Source organism: Fistularia commersonii, chromosome 28 (genome assembly GCF_037954325.1).
Source record: "Fistularia commersonii isolate RoL2024-O1a breed Wild chromosome 28, RoL_Fcom_v1.0, whole genome shotgun sequence".
Taxonomy (NCBI): Eukaryota; Metazoa; Chordata; class Actinopteri; order Syngnathiformes; family Fistulariidae; genus Fistularia; species Fistularia commersonii.
The window spans coordinates 2,369,921-2,385,557 of record NC_141311.1 but is presented as its reverse complement, the minus strand read 5'-3'; the positions used below and the strand labels follow the sequence as shown (position 1 = coordinate 2,385,557).

The following is a 15,637-nucleotide window of genomic DNA, read 5'->3' as shown; positions in this document are numbered from 1 at the left end:
TCCCGACCTCCACATCATCATCTCCGCTGCCTCCAGCTCCGTCTTCTACGCCTTCCCTCTCACTCTTTTCTTACACTTGACCCCTGACACTTTCCTCCGCCCTCTCGTTCACCGTCTACCAGAGCATACCGCCACCACCACCGCTCCCACGGGAGGATCATATATTACTTTAATTCTCCCGGACTTCGAGCAACGGCATCCGGAACCGATGATCGTATCCGTGAAACGACCCGTCGGGGGAGCCGCTACGAACGACCGAACGATCTAATTACGAGCCGTGGATCATTAGTCGCTCGAAGGTGAAGCGTTTCACAGCTTTGTTTGAGCGGCGAGAAAGGAGCGACGCCAAGTCGGACGCGACGGGACGACGCGGCCCCGGGGAACAAAATGACCTCGAAATCGATAAGAGGTACCGTGATGTTAATGAATGTCGAGGAAAATTACACGGTACGTTTTTAACCGCTCCTCGAGTCGACATCTCCGAGGGGATTCCGTCCACGCTCCGATGAATCTTCACGTACCCCTTCCAGACCTACAAGAAGCAACGTCGGCTTCAGTAGACGGCAAAGTGACAGTGAATGCATCGCTTTAACCGCCAGTGTCTTCTAGAATGATGAGTTACTGCAAGAATATTAGGACGTTTAGGAAAACATGCAGAGCGTCAACCGGTAGAGTGTTTGTTTGTGTTTGTTCCTGGAATCGCGCTCTCATAAATCAATCTGTCCGATGGAAGGTAGTCGGTACAACTCTCGTTTATTTATTTAGTCATTCATTCATTGTCTATACCGCTTATGCTGCTCTCAGGGGCGCTATTCCAACTGTGATTGGTCCAGAGGCACCTGTCAATCAATCACAGAGACATGCAAGCATTCACTCATTCACTCTATAGAGGCATGCAACCACTTTTTATTGTCACTGTGCAAGAATAATGAGACTCCCGGCTCGAGGCGTGCACGAGGGAGAGGTGCTAATGTTTTACATAGATAAAGTAATAAAAATAAAAATAGATGTTATGATAGGCAGCACGGCGGACGTTTCCCCACGACAAAGAAAACACAGGGAGTCACACAACCCTGTTGAAATTTAAAACGAATTAACACAGCATATATTTAGTTGTTTTTTTTACCTTTATGTATAAACAAAGTATGTGTTGCGTTATTTTTTTTTTTTAAATTAAGCGGTATGGTGGATTCCGACAAGGACCTGTTTCTCCCCGTTTATGCGAGAAGGATAAGCGTCAGACGATGGATGGATGATCGTGGATAAAGTGCATTGTATGCAGAGACATACAACTACTCGCTCTGGCATTTGCACAAAATGCTGCTTTTATCCATCCGCCGAGTGACATTTTTGTGTCAAGATCGTTCTGCGTGCAAATTTGAGCACTTCAGGTTTAAGGCTCACCAGCATCGTGCACTCGCATCGACGTTTCTCTCCGACTCTGACACCCGAAGCGGTGTTAGCACGCCACCTGTCCGCGCCCCGGTTATCCAACGGGACCTTTGTCCGGAGGTCAAACCGAGTCGTCTCCAGAATAAATCAGGAGGGTGATGTCGGAGGGGGAAGCGGCATCGACCGCCTGCCAGTCAGAAACCCAACGCGCTGAGATGAGGGATACCGTTTCAGCGGGACGGGTTCATTAACGGGGAGACGGACGGTGGAGATGCCAATGGTTGCTTCTCCTTTCAGAGCTTCACCGCAAGTGGCGGTGACTCTCCAAAGACACCTCAGCCCTTCTTCCCCCGGCCATCTTTAATAACGTTGTCAATCCAGAGAGCGAACTCAGATCCGAGCCGTTTTTCCTTGTATTTTTCCCTCCACGCCCGTTCATAATGCCTCTCTCTCTCTTTCCACTGTCTTTGTGTCCTTGCCATCAGGCGTGGCTGACGGAGATCCACGAGTACGCCCAGCAGGACGTGGTGCTCATGCTGCTGGGAAACAAGGCGAGGCCTTTTTTTTTTTTTTTTTTTTTGTTTTAGAAATGTTTGTGAATCGCAGCGACGGTAGGAGGGAATCAAAGAATGATTCAGGAAGTTCTGAACCAAGAGAGTGAAATTCCCACCACTTTATTCTGCAGATGTTTTGGTGCCTGCTAGCGGTAGCATTAGCAAACAACGGATCCCAGTAGACACGTATAAGGGGGTGTCATTGTTCAAATGATATTTATATTTTTATGGTTCTTCTGATGTTAAATACCTACAAGAAATTGGGAAAAAAAAAAAAGCTTAGTCATATTTATGATTATCGCACACACACCTCACTTTATCTGACAACCTGCTCATTTGCAAATATCAACCGTACGCATGTTTTCTCTGGCTGCCGCTCATATCCTGCCTCTCGGCAGAGAACAGATGCCTCCGTCGCCTTCAGAACCCCACACGCCGCCTCGGCTCCTCATTAGCATCCGAAGCGTCATTAACCGCCTCACCTGAACACCGGGTGGGGAGGTTTGTGTGTAAACTGTGGACAAATCGCGTGCTGATGTCAACACACACTCACATACACACAGATGTTCGGTGCGTTAGCGTGATCCTTGACTCTCCCTGTCTCACCAGGCCGACTCCAATCATGAGAGGGTGGTGAAGAGGGAGGACGGCGAGAGGCTTGCAAAGGTGAGGGATGCACAAAAAAAAAAAAAAAAAAACATGTCTGATTTAAACACAAACAAACTCTTCATCCCACCTATTTATTGTGTGTATTCCTGCAGAGCTCGCCATAATCCCATTTGTAGTCTACACTTGTGCAGCTGCAAATAAAACCGTCAGGCACGGGAAGGAACACAAGACGGGACATTATATGTGGAATTCACGGCTATAAAATGCCATTAGCTAACCTTTCACCTTTTCTAGCCTGCAGGAGCAAAAAAAAAAAAAAAAAGCATCGATTTTCACCACTGATGAATCCTCGCAAAGGATATTTTAGAAGACGAACCCGTCACACTGAAGCTCTGGTGGAACAGATCATTCGAGTATTAATGTCGTCACCTTTGCTGTGCAGGAATATGGAGTTCCCTTCATGGAGACCAGTGCCAGGTCAGGTCTCAACGTAGAGCTGGCCTTCACGGCGGTGGCAAAGTGAGTATTTGTTGTCCGTGCACACATGCCGTCCTTCAAATCCCCTTAATAATTCAACTAGCCGCGGTACATATATGAAATTAGAGTTAGAGTTTGTCATTTGTCTCCTTCTCCGGCTCTTGATCCGTCTCAGGGAGTTAAAGCACCGGTCAATGAAGGACTCCAGTGAGAAGTTTCAGCTCCAGGAGTACGTCAACAAGGAGATGAAGGGCGTCGGCTGCTGCAGGTCTTAAGGTCAGCGTGGACATCTCCATGCAGTCAGTGTTCAAATGCGGGCTGATCAGAGAGAAGCCGGCGAAGGCGCGATTCAAACCTTTTTTCCACCCCCAAAAAAAGACTGTCCTACCCCAGATCACACCACCGTCCAAAGTTCTGAACCAATCACACTCACCTCCAAGTCGTGCGTCCTACTTTTCCCCATTCGGGTCCTTCTGACAGAAGTTTTGTGCTTCGTTTTGTGTTTATAGATTACAAAGGGAATTCCTTATCCTATTCGGGGACGTCATTCCACCAGGCTGGTGATGCAGAATTATACACACTTAAATGTCCGTGTGAGAGAAGGATGCGTCGCGACTTGGCGCCGGCGGTTAATTCAGGACGCAATTGAAGTCACCAGCATAGACTCAGTCAAAGCATTTGCATCGTTCAACTCTCAGTAAGAATAAACGACTGTTGCTAACTGTGTGTGTGTGTGTACGTACGTACGTACATACGTACATGCATACATACATGCATGCAGATAGACATATATACATGCATGCGAGCATACATAGATACATCCATACATGCATATTGACATACGTAATAACATGCAAACGTACATAGCGACGGACATAAATACATACATGCATGTGTGTGTGCATACATATATACATATCAATATGCAAAAATACATAAATACATACAATCATACATAGCGACATACATACGTGCATACATATATACTTACATACGTGCATATTTACATACATAAATACGTACAAACGTACATAGTGATATACATACAAACATGCATGCATGCATGTATACAAACATAAATAATGACATACACACATGCATATATGCACACATACATACATAAATACATACCAACATACATAGCGACATACTGAACATACATACATATATATATACAGAATATATAAAGTCTAGAACTAAATCATCCGCCATAAATTCATTCTTTCGATCGATCGGAATTCATAATAGAGGCGCAAATAAATCTCCAAACACATAACAGTGCATGGGTCACACAACAGCAAACATTTTACAGTGCATTGTTTTTTTTTTCTTTTAAATAAAAAGTCAATGTCGAGCGAAGGCGCGCTCAAATGCAGCCTCTCCTTTAGTTAAGATATGATAATTAACTTCCGACGTGCGTAATCAGTATTCATTGCAATTGGATGAATAGTGTAAATACTTTCTTCTGCATGACATGGGAGGAACGAAGAGGGTGCTGAGGTTCAGACACATCGGCTGCATTGCGTCTTTTTATTTCTTAAATTGTATTTCCTTTTGGCGCAGATATGAGCACATCGCATTCCTTCCAGCATTAAGTTCTCCTTCTTCTTTCCCTTCTCCAATGGCATGTTGGCTATATAGTGTTGTGACCTTTCAGATCAGTAAGTTTCCTCTAACTCGCTAACATCATCTATTTTTGCCATTAAGTAGGTGCTTCTTTTTTATATGGGTTGTTTTGTAGAAACCATAGAAACCTGGAGAGCCTCTTTTGAGCATTGACTGTACACCCTCTTATATATTTGCAATCTCCTCTAGTGACAATGTTGTTTTTTTGGAGTTTTACTACTTGTAAGATGTGATTTCTCGTAACTACAATAAAAACAGAAGGCGGTTCAGGTTTCCACACCTTTAATGGCAAACGTCATCGCCTCGGGTTCAACTCCAAAAACATCATTTTTTGATGCATTTCGCTGTTTCGTTTAAAAACAATACTGAATGATGTACCGCACGTGTGTGTGTGTGTGTGTGTGTGTCTGTGTGTGTGTGGTCTGTGTGTGTGTCATGGGGTCTATCTGTTCCTGGAGTATTCTGAGAGGCGGGAGCTCATGAAAAACATTCTCTGTCTCCATCTGTTGGACGAGACACAAACTCAAATGCTCGGCTTTGCTCGCAATACTCGACGCGTAAAAGCATTGAAACCCTTAGTACCGGCTGAATATTAAAGGCTGCAAAATTAGTAATGAATAGAAAAATAAATAAACCCACAAATAAATATCACTCTACTTGGACGTAAAGGCAGGATCGTGTGTGTCACATCACGCTTTGTTTGATTCTGCAGAGAACTTTAACATTCATTGTGTTCTGAGAACAGAGGAGACGACACAGTAAAGTCGTGTTATATCCGAGCAGCAATGGTTGCGACCCCACCACACACACACACACACACACACACACACACACACACACAAGGAGGGAACATACGTTCAAAGTGGCTCCTGCGTGTGTGTGTGGTCTTCTGTGAGCTTGTGTGACGCGGCTCAGAGATGATTGAGGATCCCGAGCGTGGAGAATGGCAGTGCGAGAGCAGGACGGTGAAAGCAGCGGTGTGACTGACAGCTGTATTCAGGTTCCGGTTCCACGTCTTCCGCCTTCGGGTTTTAGGCGGTCGCGGATCAGATGGCCCGCTCCTCCTACGGCCCCGCTCTCTGCTCCTCACAAACTTTTTCAAAACGCTAAGGCCGTCATGGTTTGTGCTTAAAATAGGCCTCCACTGCAGAAAGAGAGGAGATAACACGCTTTAGCGGCCGTGAGGGCCAAAGCCGACCGTGGCTAAACGCAGCCTGGGTTTACCCGCGTACTCCTGAGGCAGCATCGGCCGCTCGATGACGGCCTGGAACGCGGCGATCCAGTCTTCCTGATCCTCCGCCGTCTCACATGCGAAAAGGAACTTCCTGTCAGGCGTCACTATGGTGATTCCGAACTGCCAGTGGTAGGTCTGGATGTTGGCGGGCAAGCCGGCCAGCACGCTGTAGCTGTTCTCCGCGCTCCCGATGAAGACCTCGCCTCTTGCGTACGCGTCCTGTAAACACAGCGATTCGGTGAAAGCCACATCTCAGAGAGACAGCGGCACCTGATGGTCGAAGGACGGTTGAGCACCAGAGGATCCTTGAAGTACATGAGCCTCCTGTCGTCCATGGTGAACCACCTCTTCTTGAAGCCCTCGGTGTGCTGCGGGAAAGATCGACAGAGACGGAGATGCGTTTCTGGACCGCTGGACGTGCTCGTACGGGGACGGACGCCGCTGAGAACCCGACCGATCGGTACCTTTGGGCCGGTCTTCTCCATGTAGCCCTCCTTGAGGTACTCCCTGGTCAGCTTCGGCAACAGCTGGACAAAAAGAGAGCAAATTTCAACATCGCTCAGACATCCATCTTCAAGCCGTGAAGATCTTTTTTGTTATGTTGCGTTTGTCAGTTTGCGCCAGACGTGATTGATTTAGGATGAAAAGGAGTCGCTGGATCTCAGCTGCCATTGGACGAGAGGCCGGGTTCTTCATCCTGGTCCGGTCTCCACATATAGAGACAAACATTCACCCTCTCATTCACGCTTCATAAAGAGAACAAGCCTGTTTGTCAGTTTAACATTTAGCACCAGAAGATTCACCCGCTTCTTTTTTTCTTGACAATTGAGGTCCACAAAAAATTGTCCTCCGTCTCGGTTCAGGCACACTGTGTTTTCCGTTTTTCACTCATTCCAACACAAGTGAGTATCTGTGTGTCTTGCAGGCTTCGAGCTGCGATCGGGGAAATGAACTCCGGGAGATTTTGATTTAAATGTCGCATCAGAATCGGAGAACAAACTCGGAAAATCCACGTGAATAGCGTTTCGCACATGAAGAATGCTACGTTCCCATGCGCCCGAACGCCACGTCTGCAGAAGACGTGACACCGTGCCCGTGAGTCTCCGCTCACATCCACTCACTTCGGTTTCGGGAGCTACAGGAAAAGCCACTTGCAGGTAATGGAAGCGGGCGGCTCTGATGGCGTTGAACCAGTCCACCATCTCCTTCAGGACGAGAACGGCACAGAGTTCAGTAAGTGACTCACACAGCCGTGAACCCGATCGACGGGCCGTTATTACAGAAAGGGACCACTAGGTGGACGCCTTCCCTTTCCAAACGTCCGGCTGCCGCTCCTCACCTTGCCCTCCTCGTGATAAACGAAGATGTTTCTGGTGCTGTTGTCCTTCAAGAACGTTATCTGGAGCCCGTGGGCCGTGCCGATCTTTGCCGGCTGGAAGGTGGCGTTCACCGTGTTGATCTTCATCGTGGCTTTGGGCTCTCTGGCCTGCGGGGAGAAGAAAAGAAGTCCGTGAGTCATAAACATCCACGATCGCAAGCAGGATGTGATTATTATCCCTATGTCAGCTTTTAGGAAAAACAAAAACAATTCAAAAGCATGATATGAATATAAAAATATATATATTTGTCAGGAAAAAGAGGACTCGCATCGTGTTTGTTGAAGTACTTCAGGACGCCCTCGCGCTCGGACAGGATGAATTTTCGGCTGAGGTACTGCCCGTTGTCTCGTCCTCGTTTCCACAGAAACCCCTCTCTGTAGCCTGCCGGGAGACACGGGAAGACAAAGCCACGTCACAATATCATCATAAAGGACGAACAACAACGTCATTAAACATACGTCTTATTAGAGCTGTTTATTTTTTCATATAAACAGGAGAGAGAAAAAGAAGCAAAATCAATTCATTTAAAAACACACACAAAAAAATTCAATCAATATACAAATGCAACCGAATGCATAAAAATGATTGATATATAAATGAATGCGGAATAAGAGTGTGTGAGTGCACGCAAGGGTTTTAACATGAAAGTGCTTCTGTGGTGTGAGAGCAGACTTCATCTGCAGCGAAAGAGCGACCGGTTGAAGCTGAATTATTTAGACGAGATGCAAAGCCAACAGTGCTCTTTCAAACACACACACACACACACACACAAACGACATAAAGTTCATACAACAGCGACCGGTGCCAGAAAAACGACCCGAAGTGAAAATGATAATCAAATAAAAGTGTGTTACCTCTCTTCTAAATGAACTTTTGTGTTCGGCATTAACTGGATGATCCAGCAGAAGCCTGAGCTCCTCAGAGTTCCAGCTAATAGTCGGAGCCTTCAGCAGAGCTGATCCAGCAGCCAGCTGTTTCAGGCTTAAAACTCACAAACAAATCTTCACTGTCTTCCCGGCACCAGATGGCGGATAAAGTCAGCGGCTGGGCAATGGATATAGTGGATCGTTTAAGTGCCCAATGCACACACACACACACACACACACACACACATCTGGTTGGCTCTTGTTGCTGTTCCTGATACTGGCCTCTCTTTCTTGATTCGGCATCGGCCAAAACAAGCTCAAATGAAGCAAGAAACGTGTTGTCGTTCTTGTTACGTACACACATGCACGCGCTTGCCCAGAAACACGCACGTGCATCGTTTTAATGTCTGAAGTTTGTAATCAACTACTGCCTAATTTAATATTCAGACATTTCTCTTCAAGTTGGGTCGGGAGCCTCGGCCTCCGAACAGGACAGAGCGAGTGGAAACCCAAAGAGCCGTCGCTCCGTGAAATGACGAGCCGATGTCCAAAAACAGAACCTCCAAAGTAGAGGCCGTGACACACACTTGGATGGAGAATGACACAATGTGCGTACAGCACATTACAACACAGATGAAAGATAAAGCCACTTCCTCTCAGAGGAACCAGAAGAACGGAGTTTCCATAGAAAGCGACATAAACCAGTCGCAGCGCACAGCAGAAGCGCTGCCACAAAATCTTATCTAACGTGCCGCTTCTCTCGGTTTATCCGGTTATCGAACCAGTAACGGGGCCGCGGGTGCCGGTTCCGGTTCTGGCCCGATGGGGAATCGGCCGATCCTCCAGAGACCCGTGACCGCCGACTCTCACGTCAACCCCCGAGAAGCTTTTCCGGCCTCTCTTGCCTTAGTTCATGTTTCAGTAGAAATGTTTCCGTGGTGAACCTGCGCTGAGCGACGGCCTCATCCATTATTCATGATTTAAAATCATTTTCCCGGCCAAAGGGAGCGGGAGGGGTCAAAGCGGCGGTCAGGACGTGTCCCGCTTGTGAAGAACCTCTGCCGTCCAGATGTCGGACGTTCGCGAACGCTTAGAGGAACGGATTCCGGTCGTGTCGTTCGGCGCCCGTGTGGGTTCCTCCTGGTCGAAAATTTGAAACGACCAGTGCGTGGACGTAGAAGGCTTCAAACAAAAGAGGTCATTCTTCTGAGACGGGCGGACACACGCTCCTAAAAGTGCACAGCTCAAAACAGGCCACCATTGACAGAGAGGGAGGAGGACAAGGGGACTCAGAGAGGAAGAGCTTAGCAGTCATGAGACTCAGATAATAGTTCTTTATCTCCCCTGTATTGGAGTGGCATTTCGCTTTCAGTCTCCTCGTCCACAAATCACTTGAGACATCGTGTTGGTCCAAAGAGCCTTTCAGCGCTCTGGCTTTCACACACGTTCGGTTGCCCCTTGAGAAACCCGATAGCGTTCTTCATTCCCGGAGATGTGAGCGATTTCTCCATCGGCTCTCGGCCGCCGTCGTCACCGACTCCCGTACAGTTTCTTGTTTTGCTCGCCGGCTTAAAGAAGAACGGGGCCTTGCAAACTAGCTCACCTGCGCACACCTGACCGGCGCGTCACCTCGTAAGACACACCCCCTTCCACCACTTCAATAAGTACGCTTTCAGCGGGGATAAATCATTCATGATCCGCAAATTCTTATATGTGGCAAAAAGGCAAATGGCTCCTAAATATAACCTCCCAAAAAGTATGTTGTCGACTACATCCGTACCCTGTAGAGTTGCACTCTGACTACTGCCATGCCAAAAATAACTGGGTTTTAACACATGATCGTGGATTTCACATTTGAGTCCCATATTCTGTTCATTCGTTCATTCCTGCCACTTATCCTGCACTCGGGGCTGCTGGAGCTTTTCCCAGCTGCCGTTGGGCGACAAGCAGGGTTCCCCTGGACCTGGTGGCCGGTCGATCACAGGGCCGCTGATAGAGACAAGTTTGGGGCTCCTGCACGTTTTTGGACTTTTCGGCAAACATATTCTAGTCAACGGTAAAATAATTTTTGGACCAAAACATCAAAAACAGACGCTATTCTATGTCCTTAATCTGGCCATTGGATTTCATGGCAGGTTCGGCTGTTTCACCATTTTTAGCTCCCCGTGTTAATTCACAAGAGGCAAAGCATCTGGAGTTGGAGGCTCTGTCTGTGGGGATAATGAGCAGCATCGGAGCGTGTGTTTACTGTCCCACCGAACCTCGGGATTGTTCGGGATTATGCTCCGTTTGTTTGTAAAACAGTTTGTAGCTGTCGCTTTGACGGCCCCGGCTCGGGCGCGGATGCGGAATGGAGAGCCCGTCCCATAGCTCTGAAATAAGTGAGTATTTGAAGGATGATGATTCGACCGCGGCGGCAAAGCGGATGATGAATTAGGGCTTCGATCTTGGATGGGATCAACCTCCGCAGACAGGAGAGCTGCTAATAAGAGATGGATGATGTCGTTCCCACGCCTACCATTCATTTAAAGGCTGAATGGCTGGTACTATGTCAAACAAACACAATTACTTTTTTTGGCTTGGGTAAGCAAAGCGGGGTAATGTGTCTGCCGAGCTGCTTTTAACTGCAAGAGGACACGATGGCTTCTTACCTGCTGAGTAGGGCTCCTGCTTCTCCACGCACAGAAACTCCTTCCTCTCGTATTTGGCTCGAATCCACTGCTCTCTCAGCAGCCTGTGGGAAAACACTACGTTAAGACGACTACCTGGAGGCTCGGCCGGGCCTCGACCTCTCGCCCACGGCAGGGTCGTGACAGATGATTGACAGAGAGATTGAAAACATCCTCGTGATATCCTTCTGCTTTAGAGGAAAGATATTATCCAGATGGTGGCGTTTGTAAACTAGCAAGAAATATCTGGAACTGATTTTTATGCAAGAAAAAGAGAACTAAAAGGACATGTTTAAAGTGTATTTTCTGGTATGTACTGTAGTTTCCGGACTATAAGGTGCTACTATTTCATTGCGGCTTAAACAATCATGCGGCTAATTTATGGATTTTTTTTGGAGGCTAACTTGCTTCATGCCGCCAAAACATCCAGTCTCTTCACATTATCATTAATCTTTTTTCATCAGGCGTGTTGGGCACTGTTCGGAAAAAGCATTTCCAGCACATATTTGCGAATGTTACCGGTGTGTATTTGATTAAAAGTTTTAAAAAAAGGTTTCTGTTCAAATATCTCATGTTACATGTGCGGCTTTAAGACAAGCACGGCCTATATATCAAGATTCAAGAGTCAAAGTATTTATTGTCATATGTACAGTGTGGAAATATGTTTCCCTGTAATTCCCTGAAATTCTTACCTTGCTGTCCACAGTGCAATATATGTACACATATATTTATTTCTTTGTTTTTAGCCAGTGTGGCTTCATAGTCCGGAAATTACGTCAGTTTTCGAGAACCGTTTTCATTGTGGCTTTTCCTGAAAGAGATGACGAGCGACTCGTCATCTCATACTGATTTTTTCCTCACTTTCTTTTTTGAAATGTCTTTTGAACACATGTTGAATGTCTATTTCTTTGCAACTCTGGTTCCTTTCGGTTGTTTAATCCACTGCCTGCCGATGAACTAACAAACCTTTCCTTTCACTTTAACAGCTTTCAACTGCTTTTAGTGTCGTTCTAAAAGCCCTTCCTTCCCTCATAGAGTTGCACTTTGCACTCCTCTTCATCAAAATGTTCTCTATACCTCGCAAAATGTCATCTTTTACCGTTTAAATGTTCAACGCAGCCTCGGACGAAACCAATAGGGGTGGGAAATAATCATCGGACGGTTGTAGTGAACCGCTGGAACCGCTGTTTCCTGTTAAGACTGCAGACCTTCTTATCACTGGCGAGTGTCTGTATGCCTGCTTGGCCACCACGACCACTTAATGTCACTATTTTACCGGATGTGCTACTTCACTGACTCCTAAACATGCTGTTGGTATTGTCAGACACAAAATAAACCCATTTATCTTTCTAAAATGAATGAAACCTAAAGCAAAAATATGGAAACCAACACCCGGGATGTGTGCGCTTCGGTTTAAAGGTGCACACCTGCAACGACGCTGCAGGAGTTTTTTCTTTAGTTTTTATTTTGCCGAGGACAGGGGGGAGGGGGGAAAGAGACACATCACTTACGCACAGTCTTTGTATGTTGGCCGGTAGTAGAAGGCAGGAACTATCTGTTCGTATTTGGCCTTAGCGGTATTGTTACCTACAGAGGCCATGAACTGGGGAAGAGGGAAGGAGAGGGTGATATGAGAGAGTGACACATCTGTGTAATTTTGGTTACAAAGCCTGCAGAGTGACAATGCAGACTACATTGTTAGCGGTTGGTGGTAAGCGATGTGTTCCTCCATGCGGCTCATAAAATTCAAGCGTTGAAGGTTTCAGCGCAAACACACAACAACACACATACGCAGCTAGAGATACTTTCTTGTTTGATTTACACTTTTCAGACCACGTGTGTGACCGCGTGTTCGTTGAGATGCCCCCACACAGCGGGTGTCGGTCAACGGCAAGTTACGTAATCCGTTTCTCAAGATCCCTTTATTTGTACGACAGGCTGCTCACCTCCACCTCGGATTTGGCCCACGGATCCAGCAGGAGGGATTTTACTTTGCTGATCTGAGAAATGTTTCTGTGGTGGCCTGAGCAGCTGTGACACAAAAACACACCCAGAGTGTACGACGCCCACTCCGGATCTGCAACACATAAACAAGTGAACGGGTGCTCATTAATTTACTGAAATGTATATAATCACAAATCCATAATTAAGAATCTCATTATTCTAATTGTTCAAAAACAAACAATGCAAAACATTCACAAGGCGAGCTATCAAAGCTTTTTTTATTTTCATTTTGTTGTCTATTCATAGCCCTGTTGTTGTTCACTCTGCTGTCTATTTATTTGTGGATTTCTTTTACTGATCTTTCTTATCTAAATTTATACTGATTTTTATTGATGCTATCATTGTTGCGCTGCTGTAACAAAAGAATTTCCCTATGGGGATCAATCAAGTATATCTTATCTTATCTTGAGATCACACTCATTTACTACTTTTACGGTCAAAACTACCAAAATATTTAAAGCAAAAAGAAAAAAAAGAAAAATGCCAAATAATATTTGCAAATGGTTCACTCAGAGAAAGGTGGGTTATAATTTAATGAGAAAATATAATTATAATTATCTGAGTGCGTAAATATGTTTCTGTGTATGAGGACACATGACAGAACAGTATGAATGAGCAGTGAATGAACTTGAAATTATTCAACCATAAATAATGAAAAAAAAAAATACATATATACCTTTTTGTACATATTTAAGTCCTATTGTAAACTAAAATATTTATTCTTCATAATCTATATTTTGAATTAGATCCTGACAGACAGATGTGAGACAGGAGTGTTAGAGATAGGAGGTTTTCTCTATTTATCCTTTTGAGGCTTGAAAAAAAATGGATAATAACTATTAAAGTGTACGAACAGAAGTTAAAACATAATTTCGATGAATAAACAAATATCAAAAATAATAAAAATAATCAACAGGTAAAATCAATGGAGGATGCGGGCATCGATCCCGCTACCTCTCGCATGCTAAGCGAGCGCTCTACCATTTGAGCTAATCCCCCTACACATGGTAAAGTACTGGCAATGAATATAAACTAAACCATTGATAATTTTCATCTTGTACATTATGTTAATCGATTCATATATACATACAAGGCGGCCGTGTTAAAAATAACTCACTCAAACCCCAGTTTTTGACTCTGGAGTTTTAGAAAAATAGGATTTCACGTAGGCGTTGCTATCGCCGCTCCCAGATCACGTGACACGAGTGGAGCGCGCCGTCTGACGAATCGGCTTTTTGAGCCATTTGAGTCACCGAGTGAGTCATCCGTTTCCTGAGTCGATCGGTTAATACGAGACACTGGGTGATTCGTTCGTTGGACTCCAACCATAGCCGCTGCTCTTCATACAAGGATAAAGCAATGAATGACGGGCTACATTTAAACAAACGCAAGTATAATAGCAGACGTACAGCGGTGACGCTGTGTCTTGTCTCTTGTTTGAGCTGATCTAGCTTAGTAGCAGTTAGCGAAGAGACGAGGAATCATGACTCGTGAGTCAGTCCCGAGTTTTGAACGATTCGTTCACACTCGCACTTCCCCAGCCTGCTCATTCACTATCAAGAAAATCTAACAGCAGTGTATTTGCCAGCAGAAGGGGGAGAAATTAAATTATGGAATTTACTTGATTCCTCGCTGCGATTGAAATTAACGCAAATGCACCACTGACGCCAAACATCGAGTCCGGGACAATGATTGACATCCCCTCTCATATGGAATCGGGGTCATGTGGTTCCCATTATAAACGTATAAACTGCAGCCCTGCAGACTTTCCTGCTGTCTGCAACACTGGCGACATCTGACATCACAAGTTGCAACAAATAGCAAGAGAAGAACAAAAAAAAGGCCCACATTACTTCCTTATATGTGATCACACACGCAGATGCAACACCGGCGGGTGACTTCAAGTCGGTTTATTTTTTTTTACAGTATTACATGCACCGCTTGTTCAGAGGTCATTCTTATTGCAAGGGCAAAAGAAGGGAGCTTTACTTTTCTCTTCCTCCCACACCTGTTTGCTCCGCTTCCCCTGCGCGTCGGATTCGATAAAAGCGCAACAGTCACCCAGGTATGACCGTCAGGGTGTGAGCGGACGAATTTCATGTGAAAATAAATATTTTTCTTTCTCTTGCAAAATAAATACCCCCGAGGGGTGATGGGTGAAAAAAGTCAAGTTTAATATTTTGCACGATGGCAAGAAAATACCGTTTATTGCCGGATAATAAAGTGCGGTGTCTCTGCGGGAAGTCGAGCGTGCAGCCCGGCATCTCCTCACCTCCGGCCCCGCAGTCGGCGCAGTGTCCGTTCCCGGGCTCCTTCAGGAGCTGCTGGATCCGCAGCCTGTTCTGCTCCAGGTTCGAAGCCATGACGCCCTGAGATGTTCCTGCTCGCCAGGGAGGAGGAGGAGGAGGGTGGAGAGGAGAGGACTGCCAGAGAGGCGCTTTTCACTGTGGCGGCCGAGTGTCGGTGCAGGGAGCCCGGGAGGCTCAAGTACCCGGGCGGAGTGAGACCCCCAGCGGCTGGCACCAGGCGACCGGCTCCGACCTCCACCAGGAAATGAGCAGACCGTGCAACTGAAAGTAGGCTGCATGCAAACACCGGATTTATATTTCGTACTGGTAACCCCCCGCGTTCGTGCATGGCATGCTTAAAGACTTTTACTGCTTTTTTTTTTTTTGGGTCAATGTTGACCACAAGATGCTCCCACTGCACAGGGCTTTAGAGATCTCAGGACATCCTCCCATCCATCTGCTTCCAGATAAGATGTGCATGCAGCAGTTTGGAAATCAGGTTGCCTTTACTTAACATTTGTTTGAAATGTGCATAAGTT

At 46.0% G+C, this 15,637-nt stretch overlaps 2 protein-coding genes and 1 non-coding gene across 4 annotated transcripts in view; 1 reads left to right on the top strand and 2 right to left on the bottom strand.

Annotated features, from left to right (window-relative positions):
- Nucleotides 1–4,925, top strand: part of LOC147217157 (ras-related protein Rab-26-like) — a 59,225-nt gene extending 54,300 nt beyond the window's left edge. For both annotated transcript variants that reach the window (XM_086176531.1, XM_086176530.1), the window contains 4 exons: nt 1,878–1,943; nt 2,556–2,612; nt 2,998–3,074; nt 3,208–4,925. In XM_086176531.1, coding sequence (XP_086032657.1) covers nt 1,878–1,943; nt 2,556–2,612; nt 2,998–3,074; nt 3,208–3,307 — 300 coding nt within the window. In that variant the 3' untranslated portion in view covers nt 3,308–4,925. The remainder of the gene's footprint in view (nt 1–1,877; nt 1,944–2,555; nt 2,613–2,997; nt 3,075–3,207) is intronic.
- Nucleotides 4,924–15,321, bottom strand: LOC147217155 (arf-GAP with dual PH domain-containing protein 1-like). Its single transcript, XM_086176527.1, has 11 exons — nt 15,083–15,321; nt 12,753–12,883; nt 12,318–12,409; nt 10,789–10,871; nt 7,540–7,652; nt 7,232–7,378; nt 7,014–7,097; nt 6,357–6,419; nt 6,189–6,260; nt 5,883–6,111; nt 4,924–5,802 (listed from the first exon to the last, which is right to left on the bottom strand). The coding sequence occupies exons 1-11, from the start codon at nt 15,171–15,173 to the stop codon at nt 5,774–5,776; spliced, it is 1,134 nt and encodes a 377-aa protein (XP_086032653.1). The 5' UTR covers nt 15,174–15,321; the 3' UTR covers nt 4,924–5,773.
- Nucleotides 13,737–13,809, bottom strand: trnaa-agc (transfer RNA alanine (anticodon AGC)). Its single transcript has one exon. It is a non-coding gene; the product is annotated as a tRNA-Ala (tRNA).
- Nucleotides 15,322–15,637: the final 316 nt, after the last annotated feature.